The following is a 22530-nucleotide window of genomic DNA, read 5'->3' on the forward strand; positions in this document are numbered from 1 at the left end:
CTCTATTGAATATCAAACCATAGTACAGTCGACCCCTGCTATTTGCAGACTCGCAATTCGTGGGCTCACCGATTCGCAGAATTTTTATGTGGAACCTAGCTATATATTATTCATGGGAAACTCGCCTATTTACAGATTTTCTGTGGAACATATCTGTAAATTATTTGCGGGAACTAACCTATTCGAGGATTTTTTAGTTTTTTCGTGGAGCAATATTCTGTATTTTCATGTTTTACTGTAATAACATTAAATAATAATGTACAGTAATAATAATACTACAGTACATAATAGTAATAAGATTAAATTATAATAGTACAGTGATATTAAATACAGGCAGTTCCCGGCTATCGGCAAACTGGTTTTTCAGCCCTTCTCTAGCGACAAAAATCACCAATTTTCAGCGCTGATATGTGCTGATTTCCACCCATCAGCTCCGATAATCACGTATTGGCGCCGATACATACCTAAGAGAGGTGCCGATAACCGAAAATCAGCAGCCGATTTTTGGTTATCTGCAATTTTCGCTTATCGCCACACCATCAGAACAGAAACCCAGTTGATAACCGGGGACTGACTGTAATAAGATTAAATAACAATATGTAATCCGTACACACTGGGTACCTGTAATAGTAATAATAATAATAATAATGATTAAATCATACGGGTGCTCACCAATGATGAATGTTGATTATAGATGCTGATGATGATGATGAAGAATTAGCTGTGCAGTCCAATGAATGATGATGAAGATATGACTGCACAGCAAAGTACAGGAGTTACTTCTCCTCTGAGGGTGCCTCTTCCCCTTCTTCAGGAGGCACCACCTTGCTGAGGTAACTGAACATGTCCACAAGGGTGTAAAAATAGGGCTGCATCAGTTCATTAACGCCATTAGAAAAATTTGTGGCTCTTTCCTCAGAATTATCCCATGCCTCTATCATTGTCCGCAGCTGCCTGACTTTAAGAATTTTGTAGAGACCAAGAAATTCTTCAAAATCCTTGTGTGTCGGTGGAATAGAGAGGGCAGTGAGTTCTTCTCCAGCAAGGGACTTCCCAAGTATTCCACCCTCTTCATATTCCTTCTCGACGAAGGCGACGACACTTAATGTCATGAACGCCAAAACGGGCTGCTACTTCTCCATGACTACTGCCCTCTCTTAACATTACAATAATGTCTGCCTTCTTCTAGAGTGTCATGATCTTCCTCTGGCGCTTAGGCTCTTTGCCAGAAGCCTTAAAAGAAGCAGGGCGTTTAGGAGGCATCTTAGGGCATGATTCCAAAAAATATGCTTAGTCCGTAGTACCATACACAAAGCACACACAACCAAGAGATACGAGCCTGGGTAGAGATGTTGGGTCATTTACCCATACCAATGTGTACATACAAACATATACGTACATAGGTACACGGTATTGCGCATAACAACATTGATATTCTGAGCATGCTGTACATTTTAAAGATATTTTGCTGTGTTGTAAGATGATTCTGAAATTTCAAGTGTTTTAGGATGATAAGTAGTAGAGCATATCTTAAATACATAGGTTGTAGTTTGTAGAACGACGGGGCTACATTACATCTACGTCTGCTGCGGTTCATATTTTCATGTTACTATATATTTTTGTGACTACTGTAACTACAATTTTTATAATGAAAAAAGAAATACTAATTTTCAAATATTACAGTAACATAATGTATTAAACAGCAAAATTTTAATAATGTACTTTTTTTTTCTTAAAAAATGTTATACCCAAGACAGCGATCTGCAGAGAAATCTTGAGAAGGAAAATGCATGCTGGGATTCTGATATACCTAGGTGCAATGATACTCAACACCCTAATGGTTGTTATTTGCAAAGCAGCCAATCCAGGGGCACCATTCATTTTCCTTGGCACTGATTGGCTGCACCCTCAAGACTTAGTAATCGCGGAGATGGGATTGTGGGAGCCCTCATCACCGTCATCTCAGCCAGTTCACTGCTTAGTACATAGCAGGTGTATCGCGAATCTTTGTGTGTCATTTTTAATTTTTGTGTACTGCATCTCTTTTCACTGTGCCATAAGATGCCTATTTTAACTTGAGTGAAAGTACTGTGAGGTACATAAAGAAGAAAGAGGCGGGGATATGGAAGGCTGTAAGCATGAGCTGCTTTGATAGTGGAAAAAGTTTCAACAATTTGTGACAAGACAATTGTTGGGATGGAATCTGCACTGGCATTTTGGATAAAGGGCTGCTGTAAGAAGAACATCCTTCTCACCTCCAACATCCTTCGCGAAAAAGCACGACAATTGTACCAGCAGTTTTCGACTGCTACAAAAGGTGGCGACATACAGGCACAGGAAGATGACACAGGAGAATTAGAATTCTTAGGCTTCAACGAATCCTCAGAAGAAGAAGACGACGAGGAAGAGCCACAAGCAGTACCATCATCAGCTCCTCAATGTTTTCAGGCCAGCAAAGGGTGGTTCCACTGCTTTCAGAGGCAGTTTCAACTCAAGAATGTTTCTCTGCATGGGGAAGCAACATCTGCAGATACAGAAGTGGCCACGAAATATCTGGAGACCTTCAAGAAAATTATAAAGGAAAAGGGCTACCATCCATAATAGGTGTTCAATATGGACGAGACTGGCTTGTTCTGGAAGGAAATGCCAGCTTGGACATACCTCATGAAGGACAAAGCCTCAAGATTCAAGGCCCAGAAGGATAGGGTTACCCTCATAATGTGTGGGAATGGGACTCACTTCATGCTGAAACCAGGCCTCATTTACAAGGCTGCAAACCCCAGGGCCCTCAAGAATAAAAAGGCATCGCTGCATGTGTTTTGGATGCACAACAGCAAGGCCTGGATCACCAAAGTCCTTACATCTACCTTGGTGGGATCCTTATATGGAACGCTCAAAATTTTCATATGCCCTTGATGCGGCAATGGTGCCATATAATCAAGCCCTCATCAGCGTAAGAAGCAGCGACAGCAGCTGCCTATCAGATACTATGTTTATGAAACGTACAAAGAAGGACCCTAAAAAGCCTGCCCAAATACCTGAAGAAGCCCCTCCCCAAGCGCCTGAAGAAGTGCCTCCCAAAACCCCTGATGGAGTGCCTCCTGAAGAAGGGGAAGAGGCACCCTCTAAGGAGATGTAACTCTTCTGCTTTGCTGCGCAGCCATATCTTCATCGTTATTCATCGGAATGCACAGCTAATTCGTCATCATCGTCTACACAGTAATTAACATTCATCACCGGTGAGTACCCATACTATGATTTACATAATCTTATTATTAAATACTGTATTTTTAATGTACATATGTATTTTTGTTTCTCTCTTTCTCTCTCTTGTGAATTATGTACATACCAATGCTTCCCCTGTAAAAGAAAACGGGATGGCTTGAATAGTAACTGTATGAAAGGAAATGTGCATGCCTGAATACATAGGGGGAACTGGATTATAGTTTTCACACGTAGCTGTAAGCCACACAGTATACATATGTATATTTTTATGGGTAATGTTTAAGATGACTTTGAAATAATGATAATATTTCAAAGATTAATACAGTAATAGGATAATAGTATATTTGATTAGACGGATAGAGTACAGAAGACATTTGGTGTTTGAACTTTCAAGATAGGCAGTTATAAGCATTTTTAGAGGGGGAGGGGTTGTAAGTATTTGCGGATTTTAGCTATTCGCTGGGAGTTGTGGTATGTATATCCCGCGAATACGGCGAGTCAACTGTAATTCTATACATTATTTGAAAGTATAAATAAAACTTTATTTTATTATAAAAATGTCATTCTTATATAAGTAACTTACCAAGTAATTACATAGCTGATTCCCATACTGACAGGAGGTAGGATACCTGGGCATACTCTACCCCAAAACATTAGCATATTTATTGAATCTGAGAATAGAAAAACTGCTAGCATTAATACAATGCTTGTTGTTTCCTTACCTGGAAAGAGAGCTACTGCAGGAAGATACTGCTTCTGGTTAGTGCTCATCTTAACCCATAGCGACGTGGCGGTATAGCCAGGAGCGCCTGCTACTCAAGTGGGAGTTTTGCAGTGAAGGACATTTCCAAAGGCTAGCAAAGCACTAATAGTTGCCCCTGCCCTGGGTGCATTACCATCACGAAAAAACCAGACAAACAACACCGTTACCTACACCACATAATTAAAAAAAAATAAATAAATAAAACACTTATCCTCTAAAAACTGGTGGGTATCCAGGTACACGGTATCCCCTGGCTCCCCTAAGACTCAACACCTTCAGTCAAGGTGAAGAGAATAAGGATGGAAGGGATGCTTTGTACACTTGTTGGGCCAGCCACTGATAAAGGACCCAAGGTACTGCAATTGTTAAAAACTGTTTCCACTTCCCATAAAGGACCCGTGGTACTCCAATTGTTAAAAACTGTTTCCACTCTCCATAAGTCATGGGATACAAAAATCAACTTGCATTTCCAGTATGTTGCTTAGAGAATGGAAGAGAGAGGTTGTGCCTAAAAGCTAACGAAAGGCTGAAACACAGGGCTTGAAAATGGAAGACTGCCAGCGAAGACAAATCTGAGATATTTCCTCGAGTCCAGATGAACAGGGACATGGAAATAGGCGTCCTGCATATCTAGGGTGATCATCCAATCGCCCTGTTGAATGGATGATAGCACTGACTGACTCATCTCCATTTAGAACTTTGTCTTCTGGACAAAGAAGTTCAGAGAGCTAACATCGAGGAAAGGTCTCCAATCCCCTGATGACTTGGGGACTACAAAAGGCAGTTGTAAAAACTGTTTGTTGTACAGTCTTCCACTTCCTCTATGGCTCTTTTCCTTAGGAGGAATGACACTTCCTCCAACAGAGCCACAAACCTCTCTGAGCCTTTTGAGTAGGCCGTCAATGCGATTAGAGTGGACACTAGCGGAGGGTATTCCTTGAATGGGATCGAGTAGCCCTCCTTCAACATCATGACTGTCAAAGGCTCCGTGCCTCTGACACTCCACCTTTTCCAGAAAAGGAGGAGTCTGGCTCCCACAGGTGTACGAAGGGCAGAAGCATCACCTTTTAGAAGATGGTCTGGACGAAGTCCTCTTGATACACCCTTCTGTGAATCGCACCTTTGATCGGGTTTTGGAAGAGATACCCTGTCTACCTCCATGGAAGGGTTGCTGTTGCAGTGGAGAGACGGATTTCACAGTGAAGGAAGAAGGCTCTTTGGGGTGCTTGGACAACTGAGCCAATAGGTCTTGGGTTGACTTCTGTAAGTCAGTAGCTATTTCCTTAACAGCTGACTGAGGAAACATAGGAGAAAAAAGTAAAGCTGACTTCTGAACCAAAGTCATTCCCTTCATGGTGAATGAGCACCACAACTCCCTTTTCTTGAGAACTCCAATGAAGAAAAGGACCACAAGCTCAAAGGAGCCATCTCTTACGGTTTTATCTGTGCATGACAGTACACCAAGCCAGTCTGCCAAATTATCTGCCGCCAAAACATTACAGTCCTTGATCTTCCTAGCGAGCTCTGACAGTCCAATCAAGGAAACTAAAAACCTCGAAGACTGAAGATATTCTTCACTGGATGGTCACCTTGGGATGAGACAGCACCTCCCATTGCATAGGACAGCTATCTCCTAGCTGACAATCTCGATGGTGGAAATTGGAGCGGCTGGCTAAAACTGCAACAGAGAGGTCGCTAAAAAATATCTCAAAAGAGAAGCATATGCAGAGGAGTCACTTCTTGAGTTACCTCCTTGTCCACACACGAGACTGGTGACAATGATAAGTCTTTGGAAGGCTTAGTCCCAGCTGGAGCTTTATTAAGCAAACCTTGAATGTCCGCCAACTGCTACTTAATATGTGCGAAAGACGGATCCTCCACTATAGGCGCAGGCGAGGAAGTAGATGGGCACTTGGCACCTAGTGCCAAACTCTTGGCAACTCATGCTGAGTGCGCAGAGGCCAGTAACGGGTGGTCTGGAGTCAGTGCTGGGTGCTCGGCGACTGAGACTGTGGTATGTCGCTGGGAAGAGCACACCGGAAACTCATGTGGGCGCCTAGACGAAGACAAGGAGCGTTTCTTGCTTGAGGGGTGCTTGGCAGCCAAATGCTGGTGCTCTGAATGAGAACGCTTGGGCGAAACATACTCCGTCTGCGCCATGCACTGCAGCCTGGGTTGAGGGCTGAGAAGAGGATCTCTAGCCTGTTTCAAAGGAATGGGAGAAAACTTGTTGCCGTGACGTCTCTTGAGGGGACGGGATTTGCCTGGAAAACAGTAAAAACATCTCTTGTCAGGGCTGGATGGCTCTGAGCCCAAAGACAACTGGTGGGCACTGACAGATTCGCCTTTCCAATGGCTGTCTGATGGTACTTGAGCGACGGTTTCGGTTGAGGGAGCAACTAACCGTGGGCAAACCCCACTGACCTCCTTTGGACCTCTGGTATGTCTTCTCCCAGGTTCAGGGAGTGTGACAGGGACCTTTGTCTGGGAGAGTCAGTGGGACGGACAGCCACCTCCTCCACTGGCACTGGAACGACACTATTCACTTTGTCCATTGGGACTCTTAAGGACACCACGAGGTCATTTTTACAGTCCAACTTACAATCGAGGCTGACAATGGCATCGGGTTCACAAGCTTGGGAGCTAAGCACAGGAGTGGATGGCAAAATATTAGGAGGACTAAGGATGGGGAACAAGGCTAAAGCTGGGGAAGAAGTAATGGAATGATCATCAACACTTGGTTTAGGGGCAGGATCTAAACTACGAGCTCTAATCTCAGCTCTAGAGGCTGCCTTCCTTTCCCTAACTCTGTCTAGTTTTTCTAAATTAGATTTTAACACCTTCCACTGCCTTTCACCCCATTCCTTAAATTCATCACAGGTAAGATCCTTAGTGCATACTTGTCCTCCACAATCCGAGCAAATACGAGAATCGTAGGTTACTTAAGTCAAGCGAGTTTTACAACCCTCCCTACATACCTAATTCTTCAGGAACTAGAGTCCGACATCATTAAAATCACAAATTGCAATAAATTAATTAATTAAACTAACCTTGAAGGCTACCAGAAAAGTGAATACATCACCAATTCCTGGAAGGATATTCCCAAAATAGCGATGAAATAATCCAAACAAAGCTGCTACAAACATCTGTTACATCAAAGGCCGGGAGAAAAGACGTGACGTTTTCAGCTTTGTTGTTCCTATGGTTCCCAGATAGTGGGCAGGGTAGTCACCTAGATGAAAACAAAAGCAGCACTACCGTGATTTTTAAAATCTAAGCTGCCGCACGAGAGGAAAAGTATTGCTATATAATTACTTGGTAAGTTACTGATATGAAAAAGAGCTATAAAAAACAAAGGACAAAGTACAGTCAGGAAAGTTAAGTATACCTTAGTTTTACCAGACCACTGAGCTGATTGTCCATGTGGTTGTTATAAGGAAGGTATGGGGAGTTACTTGGTACTGTAAAGCTAATGTAACAGGTGTCAGAACAGGTACTCAGAATTAAATAATTTTTCATGCCCTAAATGTATTACAAGAGGAAATAGGAATGAAAGAGAGTTGGGTACCCTGTTGTAACATGCTGGCAGGTCTTCCACAAAGTAAAACACTTCTGTTGCCTTCAAGACACACTGCCCTGTGAAGAAGGATGAGAGTGCAGAAAAGAGTAGAGTAGCTGCATGGATCAAATGGAGAGTGATAACCACACTACAGTATTGGTTAAGAAAAAAAAAAGTCATATTTGTAAAAAGACCAAGGATAAAGTATAGTTTGTACTGCTCTATTTAGCAGATGCAGGTGCACTGCTAAGTGTCCCGAGGCTGGAAAATATATTACGATGATTTTGACATAATGAAAACATATGTAGAACAGTTGCTCAGAAGAGCAGCAGATATGAAAGTAGTAAGATAAAGACCTGTAGAGACTTAATTGAATTATGAAATTTAGGCTATCAAGCCAAGCAGCAATATCATGATAAAAGGGATAATGAAAAACTACAACCTCACAATGAAAGGATGACATAAGAACAATTAGGATGATGTGATGATGACACTGAGACAAGTAAACCAGTGTCCTTTTCTAGCCCACACCTGAGGAAAATAACAAAATGAGATAGGAAGGAAGCATGGGCCTAACTGTAAGGGAAGAGAATTCATAAGTTTGGGAACTACAGGATGGGGGGGGAGAAAAATGTAAGCCATGCACTATGAGGATCACCAATTTCCAAAAACAAAACATAAAAAGCAATAACAAAATTACCAATCAATCTATTCTATATTCCCCAGTAAACAAAATAAAATGTAAGGTTCAATATAACAAATTATTAACAACATACCTTATTGAACTTGTGCGAGGTCTGTGTTCTTTAGAGTCCATCACCCAACCAACATGACTCTCTACTGGGGGATTGTGCGAATGTCTCGTCTTCTTCTTTCTTGGAGTTCTCTGATCAACAATGGACTTCTCTTTCACCACAGGGAAGAAACGTGCTGCCTTCCTCGATCTAGGTGTCTTGGGAGTGGGTGGTATCCTATCTTCAAAAGGCTCTTCTGCATCCTAATTTAAAAGACACAAAGTTAGGAATTACTCATAAAAAGTTGGATTAGCCTTCAATAAAAACATTTCTAAATTTATAACCATCAAATTTTCACTAATAATACATACTAATCAAGAGGTATTACAGAAGCATGGGGGGGAGAGGAGAGTGAGAGAAAACAAAGGTTATGCAAGGAAGAAACCCACAACTTAGGCACAAGAAGCTGAAACACTTTAAATAACAATGACAAGGCAAAATTCACAGGAATGAAATCTTAAAGCCTAAAACTAACACACATATACACATCAAAGTCCACCTAAACAGGCTTAGGTATTGTCATAGAACTTATTTTTCTTACTGTGAATTTTGAAATATTTCAACTTTTTACATACAGTAATAGAAAATTAAACATAACATGAAATATCAATAGTATTCTTTTGGAGTTTGTGAGAGAGATTCCTTAATCCTTTCTCCATAACCTGCCAAATATAGGAGAAATCAGCTAACAAACTAGGCACTGGCTTCCAAAACAAAGAGATATATTATATCACAGAAAATGCTCCCCCACGTTATTAATTTATTTTTCTTTTGTCTTTTGAAAGTTGGCATCAAGGGCAATGACTATACTAAACCAAGGTATAAATCAAACAAATGAATGGAGATAAAAGACTGTAAAAGATACCACAGAGGGCTCTAACTTCAGAGAAAGCAAGAGACCTGTCGCTCAAACGGTAAGTTTATGAAGGTGGACCAAAACCAAGGAGAGAACTCAAAACCTAAGAAATTTTCACGTCTTCTGCTGATGGCAAATTTTTATTTGTTAACTGGCTTTGCCCTCATTCTGCACATCAGCTTTATTAGTGGAGAATGCATGCCAATTAAAGTCTGCACCCTATATAGTTCAAAAGTTATGGCCTAAGACTTTCATGGAGACAAAAATGTAACCATTGATCACTCAATACAGTTTGTGGGAGGATGATACCAGATGGGAACTAATGCACTTGAGAGAGAGAAACAAGCCTCAAAGGCTAATTATTCCATCCAAGAAGACTCTTCAAACTAAAATAAGGCAATGACTTTTTCTAATCTATTTTTGAACTGGCTAGCAGTGATATTATTCACAGTCTCAGCTAGTTGTTCCAAAAGGTGGTTATCTTATATATGGAAACATTTCAACAGTAGCTGGAGCTGAACTTTTTTTTAGTTATTTATAGCTTTGTTATTTATACCTCAAAGCATCATAAATGTTGATATTAGCTGACCTCTGAACACTTTTCTAAATTACAAATTGGACATTCTAGTCTCTCTTGTTAAACAAGCTATCTTACTGACTGACGATCTTATCTTTACTCAGAGACAGAATTTATATACCTCACTTTTCACAGACACAATATTTGTGATGTCCCTGAGGATATTAGAGCAATATCAATCTCTAAGTATACCTTAGTTTTACCAGACCACTGAGCTGATAACAGCTCTCCTAGGGCTGGCCCGAAGGATCACTTTTTTACGTGGCTAAAAGGAACAAATACCATTATGATTAACTGTGCATTATGTTCCCAAAACGGAGTAGGTGCTGAAATGCTCCAATGAGCACATTACAAATTCTAGGAAACAAAAGCAAAAGTAACTCGAGGTGGGATTGTAATCATCATAATGGAAAGGTTGAAATAGTCTTAAGAGTTAAGCTGGTAAAAAAAAAAATTTCTATAAAATTAAAGATTAAAAAACAGAATGACAAAAAGTATTTCCATAGTTCATTAACTATTTATTGAATGTTTAGAACTTTATTCTGTAATTTCTAAACATTGATTTTGAGGAAATGGGTATATCATGCATAACCCAGGTGGGTTACTTTGTTCACATGACTATATTTTACAACTCTTTTTTTTAAATTACAATGAATTTGTTAATTCTGCATGAAGACTGCAAAGGAAAATACATAATTCACATCACTGTCTTGGAAAGACCTTACTCTTGACAAATTTGAGTTCCTTATCAAGGTAAAATTTTGTTGTTCCATACCTTACTCTGTAAGGCAACAATACATGAACAATCTATGAAATTAAAAATGATTCAATAAAGTTTTGGCTAACTTGTGAAAGTAAAAACAAAAGATGTGTGTGTGTGTAAGGGTTTGTTGCAATTTTTAAAATTATTTTGCATAAACAATTTGATTAACCTTATATCTGTATTTAGTCAAGGTGTTGAGCTGATCATCAATAATGGTATTATTGGCACTAACTCTTCAAGGGCCTTTTGACGTCTACAGCATCAAATTCTACTACCCTCAGAAAGCTTTGAGACTATGTAGCTTCACAAGAAGATATCTTAATAAATATCATATATTCCAAAATTAAGTCACCAAAAAGAAATTTGCTTCTGATGTCACGAGATGCTTGAACTTCTAGTCATGCTATGGATTTCTTGTTTTTGCCTCCCACACTTTTCTGCACTTTTTAACACATATAGTACTAAATTGTATATCAAATTCTTCACTGGACGGGTGGGTAGAGCTCTCGGCTAGCACGCTGTTGGCCCAGCATTCGACTCTCCAACCGGCCAATGAAGAATTAGAGGAATTTATTTCTGGTGATAGAAATTAATTTCTCGTCATAATGTGGTTCGGATTCCACAATAAGCTGTAGGTCCTGTTGCTAGGTAACCAGTTGGTTCTTCATCACGTAAAATAAATCTAATCCTTCGGGCCAGCCCTAGGAGAGCTGTTAATCAGCTCAGTGGTCTGGTTAAACTAAGATATACTCAACTTTGTATATGAACGGAAATGCAATTTATACTAGTTTGGCAAGGCAGAAAAATAAATATCTATTTTTTCACTTAGATTTTTTTTTTAAAGTAACCCAAATTTTTGCTTACGCCTACCTCTTACCTACCATATCAATGTTTTGCTTTTGTTTTGTGTTTCTTTTAACATGATATACAGTAGTAAAAATATTCAGCTTTAAAATGCCACCAAACCCATTACCATACACAGGCAAGGTAATTTTATACTAAGCAATCACAAGAAAAATGCATGTGGGCTGGTACCACAAGGGATTTGTGTTCTGGGACAAACAAGACTTCAGAGAGGCTGAATTTCTATAGGGTTAATCAAAACCTCAGGTGATGGTCTGTTCCAAAATGAGGTTATTTTACATGTGAATAAGTCCACACAGTGGCTAGTGCTTCCATCCACGACTCTAGTTTAGTTACTACTCCTGCTAACTAGATATCTATACAGCACTCAAGAGGTATCTTGAAATGTTTTAACAATTGACCTCTTAAGGCTCTTCTAGAGTGTACAGAGAGAAACAATTTAATATCCTTTGATGGCTGAATGGCTGAAATGTCATATTTATGATTTGTGTTGCTCTAGCCTGCACAGCATTTAATTTTTTGTCTTACCTCTAAGACGGCACACTAAGTGGGGTCTAACTATTGCATTAAATTAATTAGCACTGTCTCCTCTTTCCCCTGAAGAAAATTATGCTTCATACAAACCAGCATCTTCTGGGCTTAAAAACAGTACAGATATTTATAATATTTATATTTGTGACTGAATATTTTCTGCCTCCATCTACCCACTTCATTGTACATACTGTATTTCAAGTTTTGTAATTAATGATTTCTTCCGCTGTCAACTCCTCTACAAATATACACAACTCTTAACAAACTAAATTCCCACCTATTCTCCCAAAGCATTTCTTAGGCTATCTAACCATTTCAATTACAATGAAATTTCTCTAGCCTCCTCATTCCTTCCCTTCCTCCCTCCTCCCTTATAAGTAAAGGTGCATATCAGTTCTGTGTTTCTTTATACCACCAAAGAAATCAAGTAAAGAATCCATTAATTAACCTATGTCCAAATGCATTGAAACCACACAAAATGGAAGTGGCACCCCTTGAGAAATCTTGTAAGCAAGATTTCAAAGAACTTGATCAGATGCTGAAAAATTTCACCAACTTACGCAGGTAATTTGTCATCAAAATCAACCACCTCAGCAATCAGGAACATGCCTACTATTCTATTCTAGTTATTTAAAAGTTGTTCCTTTACAAAAGAATAAACTTGATGTATGCCACCTCCATGTTTCATGAAAATCCCATTAAACATCCTACTAAATTTGGATACATTACTAATTAGGTCTATAATAATACTTACTTTACTATTATTAAAGGCTGTCAAAGTTACAGAGGTTGCATGTGGGGGAAGGTGAAATGTTCACAAAACGCTTCAACTTACTACATCATCCTAAGTACTGGTCTGCATGCATGCAAGATGTCTCTGACTGTTTCTAATTGTGTAACTGCATAACTGCTATAAGTTGGATAACAAATAAGATAAAGCTACATTACTGCTCCTTTCATGTTATCCACTCTAAGACATAGACAACAACAGACTGGTTAAAAGGATATCTGAAATTATACTTACATGTCAATCTTGAAAAGATAAGTGACTTTGCGAGATGGAGAAAGAGTGAAGTAAAGGAGTATAAAATTAATAGCAAATACTTGGAAACAAGTGATGATTTTTTGAGACAGGAAAATGCAGTAACACCATCTGAACATGCTAACACTGCAAAAGAATGACTACATGTAAACAAAAGCACTCATAGACATTACTTAACTACATGGCTAAGCCATAGTTATCTATTTCATCAACTTTAAAACACTTTCAACCAAACAGACATTATATAGTACTTTCAATTAAGTGCACAAAATATATGCCCTCTACGTATCTTCATACTCTACCCAATTTCAATTTAGTTCTGAAATTTCTATCAAATTCAAGACTTAAAGTTATCAAAATTAGAGATATTCGCTTCTTTGCCAACATTGGAAGTAAAAAATTTTCCAATGTTCAATCTTCAACTTCAAACACCAACGGCTTCTACATAATGAAGCTAACATTCACAATACCAGACCATGGAGGCAACATGTAAAGACATTCCATGAAGCTTCAACAACCAACGTCAGAGGATATAGGTAGAAGCAGGAGCTGTGAGTATGGAGGGGAATGTTAGCATACCTTAAGGTGATGAAGGGGTGGGGGTGGGGGAGGGACCTCTTGGTTAGCAGGTACAGGTGGGACGTTGGGGCGCAAGGTGTCCATCACCTCTTGACTTATCACTGTCACCTGCTGCATAGCTGCCGTGTGCTGTTCTGATGACTGGGGAAACTGGAATGATACACATACCATATAAATATAAATGATTAACAAATAATTTGCTCTATTCAGAGACTAAACATCATTTGTTGTTAAGCATTTCAAAATAATGTTAAAAACAAAAGTAATTACATGTTTGGTAGATTAACTTACCCACTAGCTAATCTTCCCATAGGTCATGTTCATAGTAATAAACTTACCCACTCGCTATCTTCCCATAAGCCCTGTTCATAGTAATAGAGTCCATCATTGATCACTTTTGCTAATTCCTGGGTCATTTTTGTTCTTGTTGTCCAATCACCAGTTCGGTCAAATCCTTCATGCTTAGGAGGCCGTGATGAAGCAGATGTTCCCGTTCCAGTGCCAGCTGCTGATGGTGGTGACTGCGTGACAATTAACAGCTTATTTACATCCTGGTCACTTATCTCATAGTCATTCTCATCATCTGACCTGTGAAGAAGTCAATAACATTATAATAAACCATTTGCTTCTATACCAAAACCACTACAATTTCATATAAAATTCAAAGATTACTTAATAATTATTTCACTTACTTTAGATTTACAAAATTATGGAGCAAGCAACTTTACCAAATCCAGCCAACTAAAGTCAACATTTATTCATTCAATTTTTGCATACCACAAGGACAAAATTTAGAGACAAACCATTCACTGAAATCATGTTGACGTCCAGCCTTTGGCAAAATGTCTAATTCTTCATCAAACTGGAAGTCCAACTCTTCTCTAGTATCCTTCGCAAATCCTAACGTTTCCTGAGCACATGCCTTTTCTACACCAACTTTCTGAAGACGTGGATCTTTCTCCTTAGTTTCACTATCTCTTCGCACACGACTTTTCTTTTTAACCTGTTGTAATTCAAAGGAAAAATATACTTTTTACTTGGTGGCACAAAGTCATAACTTTCAGATTTCAATTTCAAAAATAAACTTTCCAAACTATTTCAACTCAAATAGCAAACTAGATCAAATAAAATTATAAACTTACTGCATTGTAGCTTAATTACCCACTGCAACTGACCCAGAAATATTCATTTTCCCAAGTTGTGAAAAAGAATACAATACTTAGTCTCAGGATTATGAATGTGGCTGGAAGTGGTACAGAAGAAATTAAATGAAGGATAGCTAATTTATTTGGAGATAAGACCTAATTTATTTGGAGATAAGAGTAATGTGTGTGTGCAAGCAGGAATGGAAAGGACAAGGATTGTGCCTTACCTATAAGGTGTAGAACGGGAAAGGGGTAGCAATTGCAGTGTTAGAAAGCCTAAAACTGGGTGAAAAATATACAAAAGCGTTAGGTCACAGGTTGCTTGTTAAAACTGCAAGTGGCAGGAATGGAAAAGAATGAAAGTGACCCAGAAGATTTCTGGGAGGGTCTGAACCTGTTCCTAGCTGGGTTTGGAGGTCATGAAATGGGGATTGTGCAAAGTGATTTAAATACAATGGGTATGTGACAAAAAGAATGGGTCATTGGTAAGTACAGTTCCTGAAGTAGTTGACAATGTATTCTTGTGGAAATGTTTGGAATGAGGATTGATGGCTGGGAATACTGTACAAGGTTTCCTGAGTATTGATAAGTATACTTGTAAAGGAAAACTAGAAAAGAAAGCAGTTTAATGTGTTAGTACAGAGGAGGTAGTAGAGCATGTTCTTGGCTATAATAATGAGAAGACTGACTGAAACTATAATTAGGATAAATATGTTTAATTGGCAAGAAAAGTATATAAATGAAACTGAAGCTATGGGTTAAAGACATAGGGGTGGAACCTAGTGGATGCCGAGTACATAAAATTCCATGAGTCTTAGACACCAGAGAGGGTTTGTGGGTATGGGGGTGTAAGAAGTGCGAATAAAAATGGTAAATGGCAGCTTGCAGAAACAAGAAGGGGAAGAAGAAGACCACAAGTGAAACTACGGCAGAAAAGACCATAAGTGAAACTATGGCGGAAGACTAGGTCTGGTACAAGAAAACAAGAGAATGAAGAAGTAAATCAATGCAGAGAAAGGTTAGTAAACAAATGGGTCCCAGAATAAAACATAATACAGGCAGTCCCCGGTTTATGACAGTGGTTCCATTCCTATGCCGCGTTGTAAGCGAAAAATCATCGTAAGTTGAGGCATCATCGAAAATCGTAAGAAAACCTTACTTTTAATCTTTTGGGTGTCTTGGAAATGATGTAACCTGCATTTTTATGGAGTTTTTCATCAAAAAACCCCAAATTTTGATTCTTCTGCCATTTTGGAGCCATATTTCTTCCATCAGATCGGCATCGCAATGCAGGAACATGCATTGCAAAACAGGAAATAATTTCTGATGAACACATTTGAAAAGCGTGATAAGCTTGGAACATCGTAAGCCAAACCCATCGCAACGCGGGGACTTACAATATTTTTAAAATTTGCTGAATGTAGATAACAGAAGAGACCAGCTGAATAACATGAGGAAAAGGGGTTACTAGTTTAAAGGCGGCTCAAGAGTAGATGATGCAAGGGACATGCTGGCACCCAAGCTCCCTTCTTAACTTGAACTTGGACAAGAAAGACCCAGATAATGGCTGCTGATAACTAAGCAGGTGTACTTATGAGCACCATCAAATGCACCATTCACAGTTCACAGAGGCAGTAAGACAATCTGGCCACTGAAATGTATCAAGCTATATGTGTGAGAGTGTAACTTGACCACCACACTGTGGAGTCCAGGTAAATTTAAGTGACCTACCATGATCCTTAATGTAGTATAATGTTAGTGAAAGTTTAAGATTGTTTGCGGAGGTGACTTCTGATAATGTACTGCAAGACCATTAAAGGAAGTGAAGAATGGAAATACACCAGGAGTTACTATGATTATACATACAAAAGAAGCACAGATATGATGATGGAAGTGTGAGTGGCTGACCAGGGTTTGTACTTTAGTTTGGACAAGGGAAAGGTTCCAAAAGAATGGATTAAAGGAATAACTGTTTCGTTGTGAAATGACAAGCAACATAGGCAACTTTAAGAATTCTAAGGGAGGCACCTGTAAGATTTCTAAGGGAATACATTTACTTAGAATACCAAAAAAAGATGACAGAAGGATTGATAGGGACCATTAAACAAGGAAGAGGAAGTGTGGATTTACAAAAATTAATGGGAAAAGCCTTATGTGCTACATATTGACCCATGACAGAACAGAGGGAGTTGAGGAAGTATGGTAGAGACCATGACAGAACAGAGGGAGTTGAGGAAGTATGGTAGAGAAGTAAATTTCAGTGTTTAAAATACTTTTTATTATGGAAGCAAAACATGTTAGAATATGTAGAGGAGAGTGACTGGTCTGATGTTATCGTATGGGATACGAGAAGAGGCAAGAAACAGAACTGGTGGAATGCGGAGGTTGCAGGGAACATGTGTGCCTAAGACAAGGAAGAGACATGGAATGTCTGTGGAAGCCAAGGTGGGAATGTATGAATGAACTGCTGCATCAACTACCCTTTACATTAATGGAGTTTACACGTTAAATGCAAAAGGAAGGAAAAACGTGGAGGATGTTTACATTGTAAGTACATGTAAGTGGTCTTATGATTAGTGTAGGATTATCAATGTTTAGAAATGATTGTCACATGGAAATGATGGGGGGATGAGAGACTGAAAAATATGTATATTGTAGTATAATTTGGAAGTGTTAGGCAACAGTAGAGGAAGACCTAGAAAGCACTGAATAGATGGAATGAAGAGGTATTGGGAATTTTAAAAAAGATTTTAATATCAAGAAAGCTCAAAAATTTACCCAAGAAAGGTGCATAGCAGTGTGTGTCAAGTTGGGGAAGGGGGATTGCCGTGGTGCTGTTAACAATTTCTTTATAGGTAAATAAGTTGAATTTACATAAGTTTTTGCACATTGGGTATGCACACATACACAAACACACTTAGGATACATAAATTCTTACCTCTTTCCACTCATCTTCCTCTACCTTTTCTGCTGCGCTAACCATTCTCCTGGGTCCTCTTGTCAGCTCTGGAAAAATTTTTAAAAAATTACAGCATACACTTTTGTAGAGCATATTTCCGTTATGCACTAAGTTGACAACACTAAGTCTATGCACCTAATAACAGCTAAAATGAATTTTAAAACATTTAACAATAATACTCTCATGCTTCCTATGGTGACAAAATGAATCCAACTATTAAAGCTGTAAACAAAATCAAATTTAATTTAGTTTTTAAAAACATTATATTTCTCTACAGAATTATAGAAACAAACTACAATTTAGACAACTCCATATCCTGAACAACTGAAATTTAAATACAGTCGACCCTTGTTAAGCCTGACCTCATTAACCCGGACTTTGGATAAGACAGACACTGAAGAGGGTCAGCCGATTTAAAATACGAAATGTTCCACCACGATATAAGATACTGTTCCTCTGCTCATCGTGTACCATTTTCCTTTTTATTTACCAAAGGTAAATGAAAAACTTTTCATTTATATTTTTATTTTATATATACTGTTCTGTATTTATACTGTACTGAACTGAAATGCCTTTAACTTGTAACCAATTTAACTTGTGCACAGTACATACTGTCATTAAGAAGCGCTATTGTCTGGAACAGTAGGAAGTATCGTAGCCAAGTTGAATTACAATCATTCTGATCATGTATATTTTTGCATTTTACGGGATGTTTTTGTTGAAAACAAAATGTGTTAGTGAACTTATAGTCTTAATTGTCCCACTATTTTATTACTGATATTCTTAGTCATCTCACATTTAACAGTATATTAATATAGATAATAGTAAACTATAATGAATAACTAAAATGAAAAAACAATGAAAAAAGGAAAAAACCTTACTCTTCATTTTGGAGACTCCACTTCATTTTACTTAACAATTATGCATTCATGTCTCTGCCTAGGCATCTACATATGCGGCTGAATTCCATCATTTTTATCATGTTTTATTCTTCATTTTTCATCTTTCACCACGAGCTTTAATTCAAACTTTTCTACATTGTTTATAATCCATACTCTTTGCAAAAATAATGAAATACAGTATATTTATAGGTATATATACAGATATCACCGGTTAAACCAGACTATCGGCTAAGACGGACATCCTGGCCCCCCTATTAGTCCGTCTTAACAAGGGTTGACTGTACTGGCAACTCTTGAAACAACTACAGTAAACCCGCATATTCACGTTCTCGTGATTCGCGACTCACTGATTCGCTTGATTTTCTGTGGAACATATCTATAAATTATTCGCGAAAAATTCGGCAATTCACAGACTTTTCTGTTTTCGCCAATTTGCAGACTTTTCTGTTAAGAAATATTCACTAATTAGTGTATTTTGATGTTATTTTCATGACTAAATACATTTTTTATGTAAAATAATGATCTACTAATTTTCAAATATCATTAAGATTAATAAGATTAAACCCCCTGTATTCGCCTGGGATGCGTTCCAGACCCCCCCGCGCAAGTTAAAATCCGCAAATACTTGCTACCCCCACCTCTAAAAATGCTTATGACTGCCCATCTTGAAAGTTCAAAAACCAAATGTATACTTAAAGTATCATCCTACATCAAATATACCTTAAATTATTATCCTATTACTGTATTAATCTTTGAAATTATATTATTAATATAATTTCAAAGTCATCCTAAACATTAGTACCCTTAAATATATATAAATACATACTTCTAAGCCTAGCAGCCAAAGCAGAGAGAAAGTGAGTTACCAGAGAGAGAGAGAGAGAGAGTTTCTCTCTTTAATCTCTCTGACAAAAAAAATTTGTTTGTTTCTTGTCTTCCAAAGATGAAATACCTTTACTACACCTTTTTAAAATACCATGAACATGCACACACACAAACAGTATACTTTCCTGAGAGAGACAGAAAGAGAGAGAAAGTGGAGGAAAAGACTTACGATATCAAAAGATTGAAATCCATGAGCTTCTGAAGGCAACACTCCTTCCCTCCAGCCAATATGTCAAACTGTCAAGTAAATGACATTTACTCTCCCCCCCTCCTTTCTCAAGTCAAGAATAAAAAGACTGGGAATCACTGTTTGTTTGTTTAAAATGTTAAAAAATTTTCCACACAAATGCATGGAAAATATTATTATTATTATTATTATTATTATTATTATTATTTGAAAATTAGTACTTATTAGGTAAATCATTTATTTACCATACAAAAGAAACATACGTACATATTACGTAGGAAAAATTCTCTCATCTAAATAAGAGAGAGAGAGAGAATTATTATTTTTATTTAATGTTATTATTTAATCTTATTAAACTTTACACTATCTGAAAATCAGTACATACCGTAAATCATTATTTTATCAAAATGTACCCTCTAAAAATGCTTATACTATCATCCTGATAGTACTTTAATATAATTTTAATATTTTAATAGTATCAATTCTGACCATCTATCTTTGCTTTAATGAGGTCGGGTCTGTCATGAATGGAGGGGAAAAAACCAGTTTCTCTCTCTCTTTGAGTTACATATTATTTAATCTTAGAGTATTATTATTATTAACTATTATTATTAATTATTATTATTATTATTATTATTATTATTATTATTATTATTATTATTATTATTATTATTATTAACCTTAATATTTGGAAATTAGTAAATCATTTTTTATCATAAAAATGTATTTAGTCATGAAAATAACATCAAAATACACTAATTAGTGAATATTTCCCAAATAAAAAGTCCATAAATTGCAGAATTTTTTGCAAATAATTTATAGATAAGTTCCACAGAAAATCCTGCGAATCATGAGAACGCGAATATGTGGGGGTTTCCTGTAATACGTAATGTTCATCTCTCTCTTTCTCCCTTCCCATTGCAGTTTTCTCTCTCTCTCTCTCTCTCTCTCACTGAGATGAGAGAATTTTTAAGGGATGTTTATTTTTGTATGATAAATAAAAGATTTACCTAATAATAAGTAGTAATTTTCAGTATTAATAATAATAATAATATACTGTAATTACAACTTTTAAACAAACAAATTTCAACCACCAATCTTTTTTCCTGAGTCTTGGAGCTCATGGGGGAGGGTGAACCTATTAAATATGTCAAGTAACCTGACAGCAAGGGTTGGGTAGTCAGTGTTACTGGATATTCTCAGCCCTTTGTTGGCCGAGCCGGTTGAGCTTCAGACTGTCACTCGATGGGCCGGAGTTCAATTCCCGCGGCCGGCTGATGAAGAGTTAGAGGAATTTATTTCTGGTGATAGAAATTCATTTCTCGCTACAATGTAGTTCGGGTTCCACAATAAGCTGTAGGTCCCGTTGCTAAGTAACCAATTGGTTCTTAGCCACGTAAAATAAGTCTAATCCTTCGGGCCAGCCCTAGGAAAGCTGTTAATCAGCTCAGTGGTCTGGTAAAACTAAGGTATAGATCAACTGGATATTCTCTCTCTCTCTCTCTCTCTCTCTCTCTCTCTCTCTCTCTCTCTCTCTCTCTTGACTTTTTCATTGAGAAATGTTCACTAATTAGTGTATTTTGATGTATTTTCATGACTAATTACATTTTTTTATGATAAAATAATGATTTACTAATTTTCAAAAATTAAGATTAATAATAAATAATAATAATACTTTAAGATTAAATAATATGTAATAAGATGAAATAATACATAACGTTTCTCTCTCTCTTTCTCCCTTCCTATTTCAGTTCTCTCTCTCTCTCTCTCTCTTCTCTTTCAGTTCTCTCTCTCTCTCTCTCTCTCTTACTGAGATGAGAGAATTTTTATGGAATGTTTATTTGTTTTGTATGATAAATAAATGATTTACATAATAATAAGTACAAATTTTCAAATAATGATAATAATAATAATAATAATATACTGTAATTACAACATTTATGCATTTCTATAGTAAATGAAAAAATTTAAACAAACAAATTTCACCCCCAATCTTTTTTCCTGAGTCTTGGAGCTTATGGGGGAGGGTGAACCTGTCAAATATGTCAAGTAACCTGACAGTAAGGGTTGGGTGGTTAGCGTTGCCAACCACTATGAAGGATATGGATCGTATACTGAAAAATCTCTCTCTCTCTCTCTCTGAGGGTTGAATGTGAGAAACAGATAGCTAGATAAATCAATACTTAGTTCATAGTGTTTTATAAACATAAAGGTACATCTTTGGAGGACAAAAACAAACATAAAATTTTTTGTTGTCAGTCACTTAAAGAGAAATGGATTTACATTCCTTGAGAGATTAAAGAGAATCTCTCTCTCTCTCTCTCTCTCTCTTTGCTTGAGCTGGCTGAATATAAATTAGTGTTAACTCCCTCTATCTTTCTGTTTTGGCTGGAAGAGTTAGAAGTACATATATATTTTTAAGGATACTATTGTTTAAGATAACTTTGAAATTATATTAATAATATAATTTCAAAGATTAATAAAGTAATAAGATAATTTAAGGTATATTTATGCAGGATAATACTTTCAAGACAGGCAGTTATAAGCATTTTTAGAGAGGGGTGTTAACTATTCGCAAGGAGGGGGGGGGGTCTGGTACACATCCCCCTGAATATGGGGAGAGGTCCACTGAATAATTATAACTTTTTTGTGTCTAGTTATTACACAGGTTTCCAAGACAACTAAGTCTGGTTACCTAATATACAATTAATCAATTAATTCTCAGTTATTATAAGCATACTTTAACATTTCAATTTCTGCTGACATTTAGCCATGTCACTTTTTAACTGATAATTCCAACAAGCTTTGACTTTTCTGTATTAAATTATAACAATTTGGGCATCAGGAATGAAATGATTCAAAAGGTTGCCTGAATTAAAAAAGTGTTGGTTCGTTTCAT

The 22530-nt window shown here is 37.4% G+C and overlaps 1 protein-coding gene across 15 annotated transcripts in view; it reads right to left on the bottom strand.

Annotated features, from left to right (window-relative positions):
* larp (La related protein) overlaps window positions 1–22530 on the bottom strand; it is a 172527-nt gene that overhangs the window by 31066 nt on the left and 118931 nt on the right. For 12 of the 15 annotated variants that reach the window (XM_067089811.1, XM_067089801.1, XM_067089791.1 and 9 more), the window contains 5 exons: window positions 17637–17704; window positions 14357–14556; window positions 13892–14141; window positions 13554–13703; window positions 8324–8544 (listed from right to left, as the gene is read on the bottom strand). In XM_067089811.1, coding sequence (XP_066945912.1) covers window positions 8324–8544; window positions 13554–13703; window positions 13892–14141; window positions 14357–14556; window positions 17637–17704 — 889 coding nt within the window. The remainder of the gene's footprint in view (window positions 1–8323; window positions 8545–13553; window positions 13704–13891; window positions 14142–14356; window positions 14557–17636; window positions 17705–22530) is intronic. The other 3 variants (XM_067089830.1, XM_067089910.1, XM_067089820.1) reach the window with 2 other exon arrangements.

Source organism: Macrobrachium rosenbergii, chromosome 4, assembly GCF_040412425.1.
Source record: "Macrobrachium rosenbergii isolate ZJJX-2024 chromosome 4, ASM4041242v1, whole genome shotgun sequence".
In the NCBI taxonomy this organism is placed as follows: domain Eukaryota; kingdom Metazoa; phylum Arthropoda; class Malacostraca; order Decapoda; family Palaemonidae; genus Macrobrachium; species Macrobrachium rosenbergii.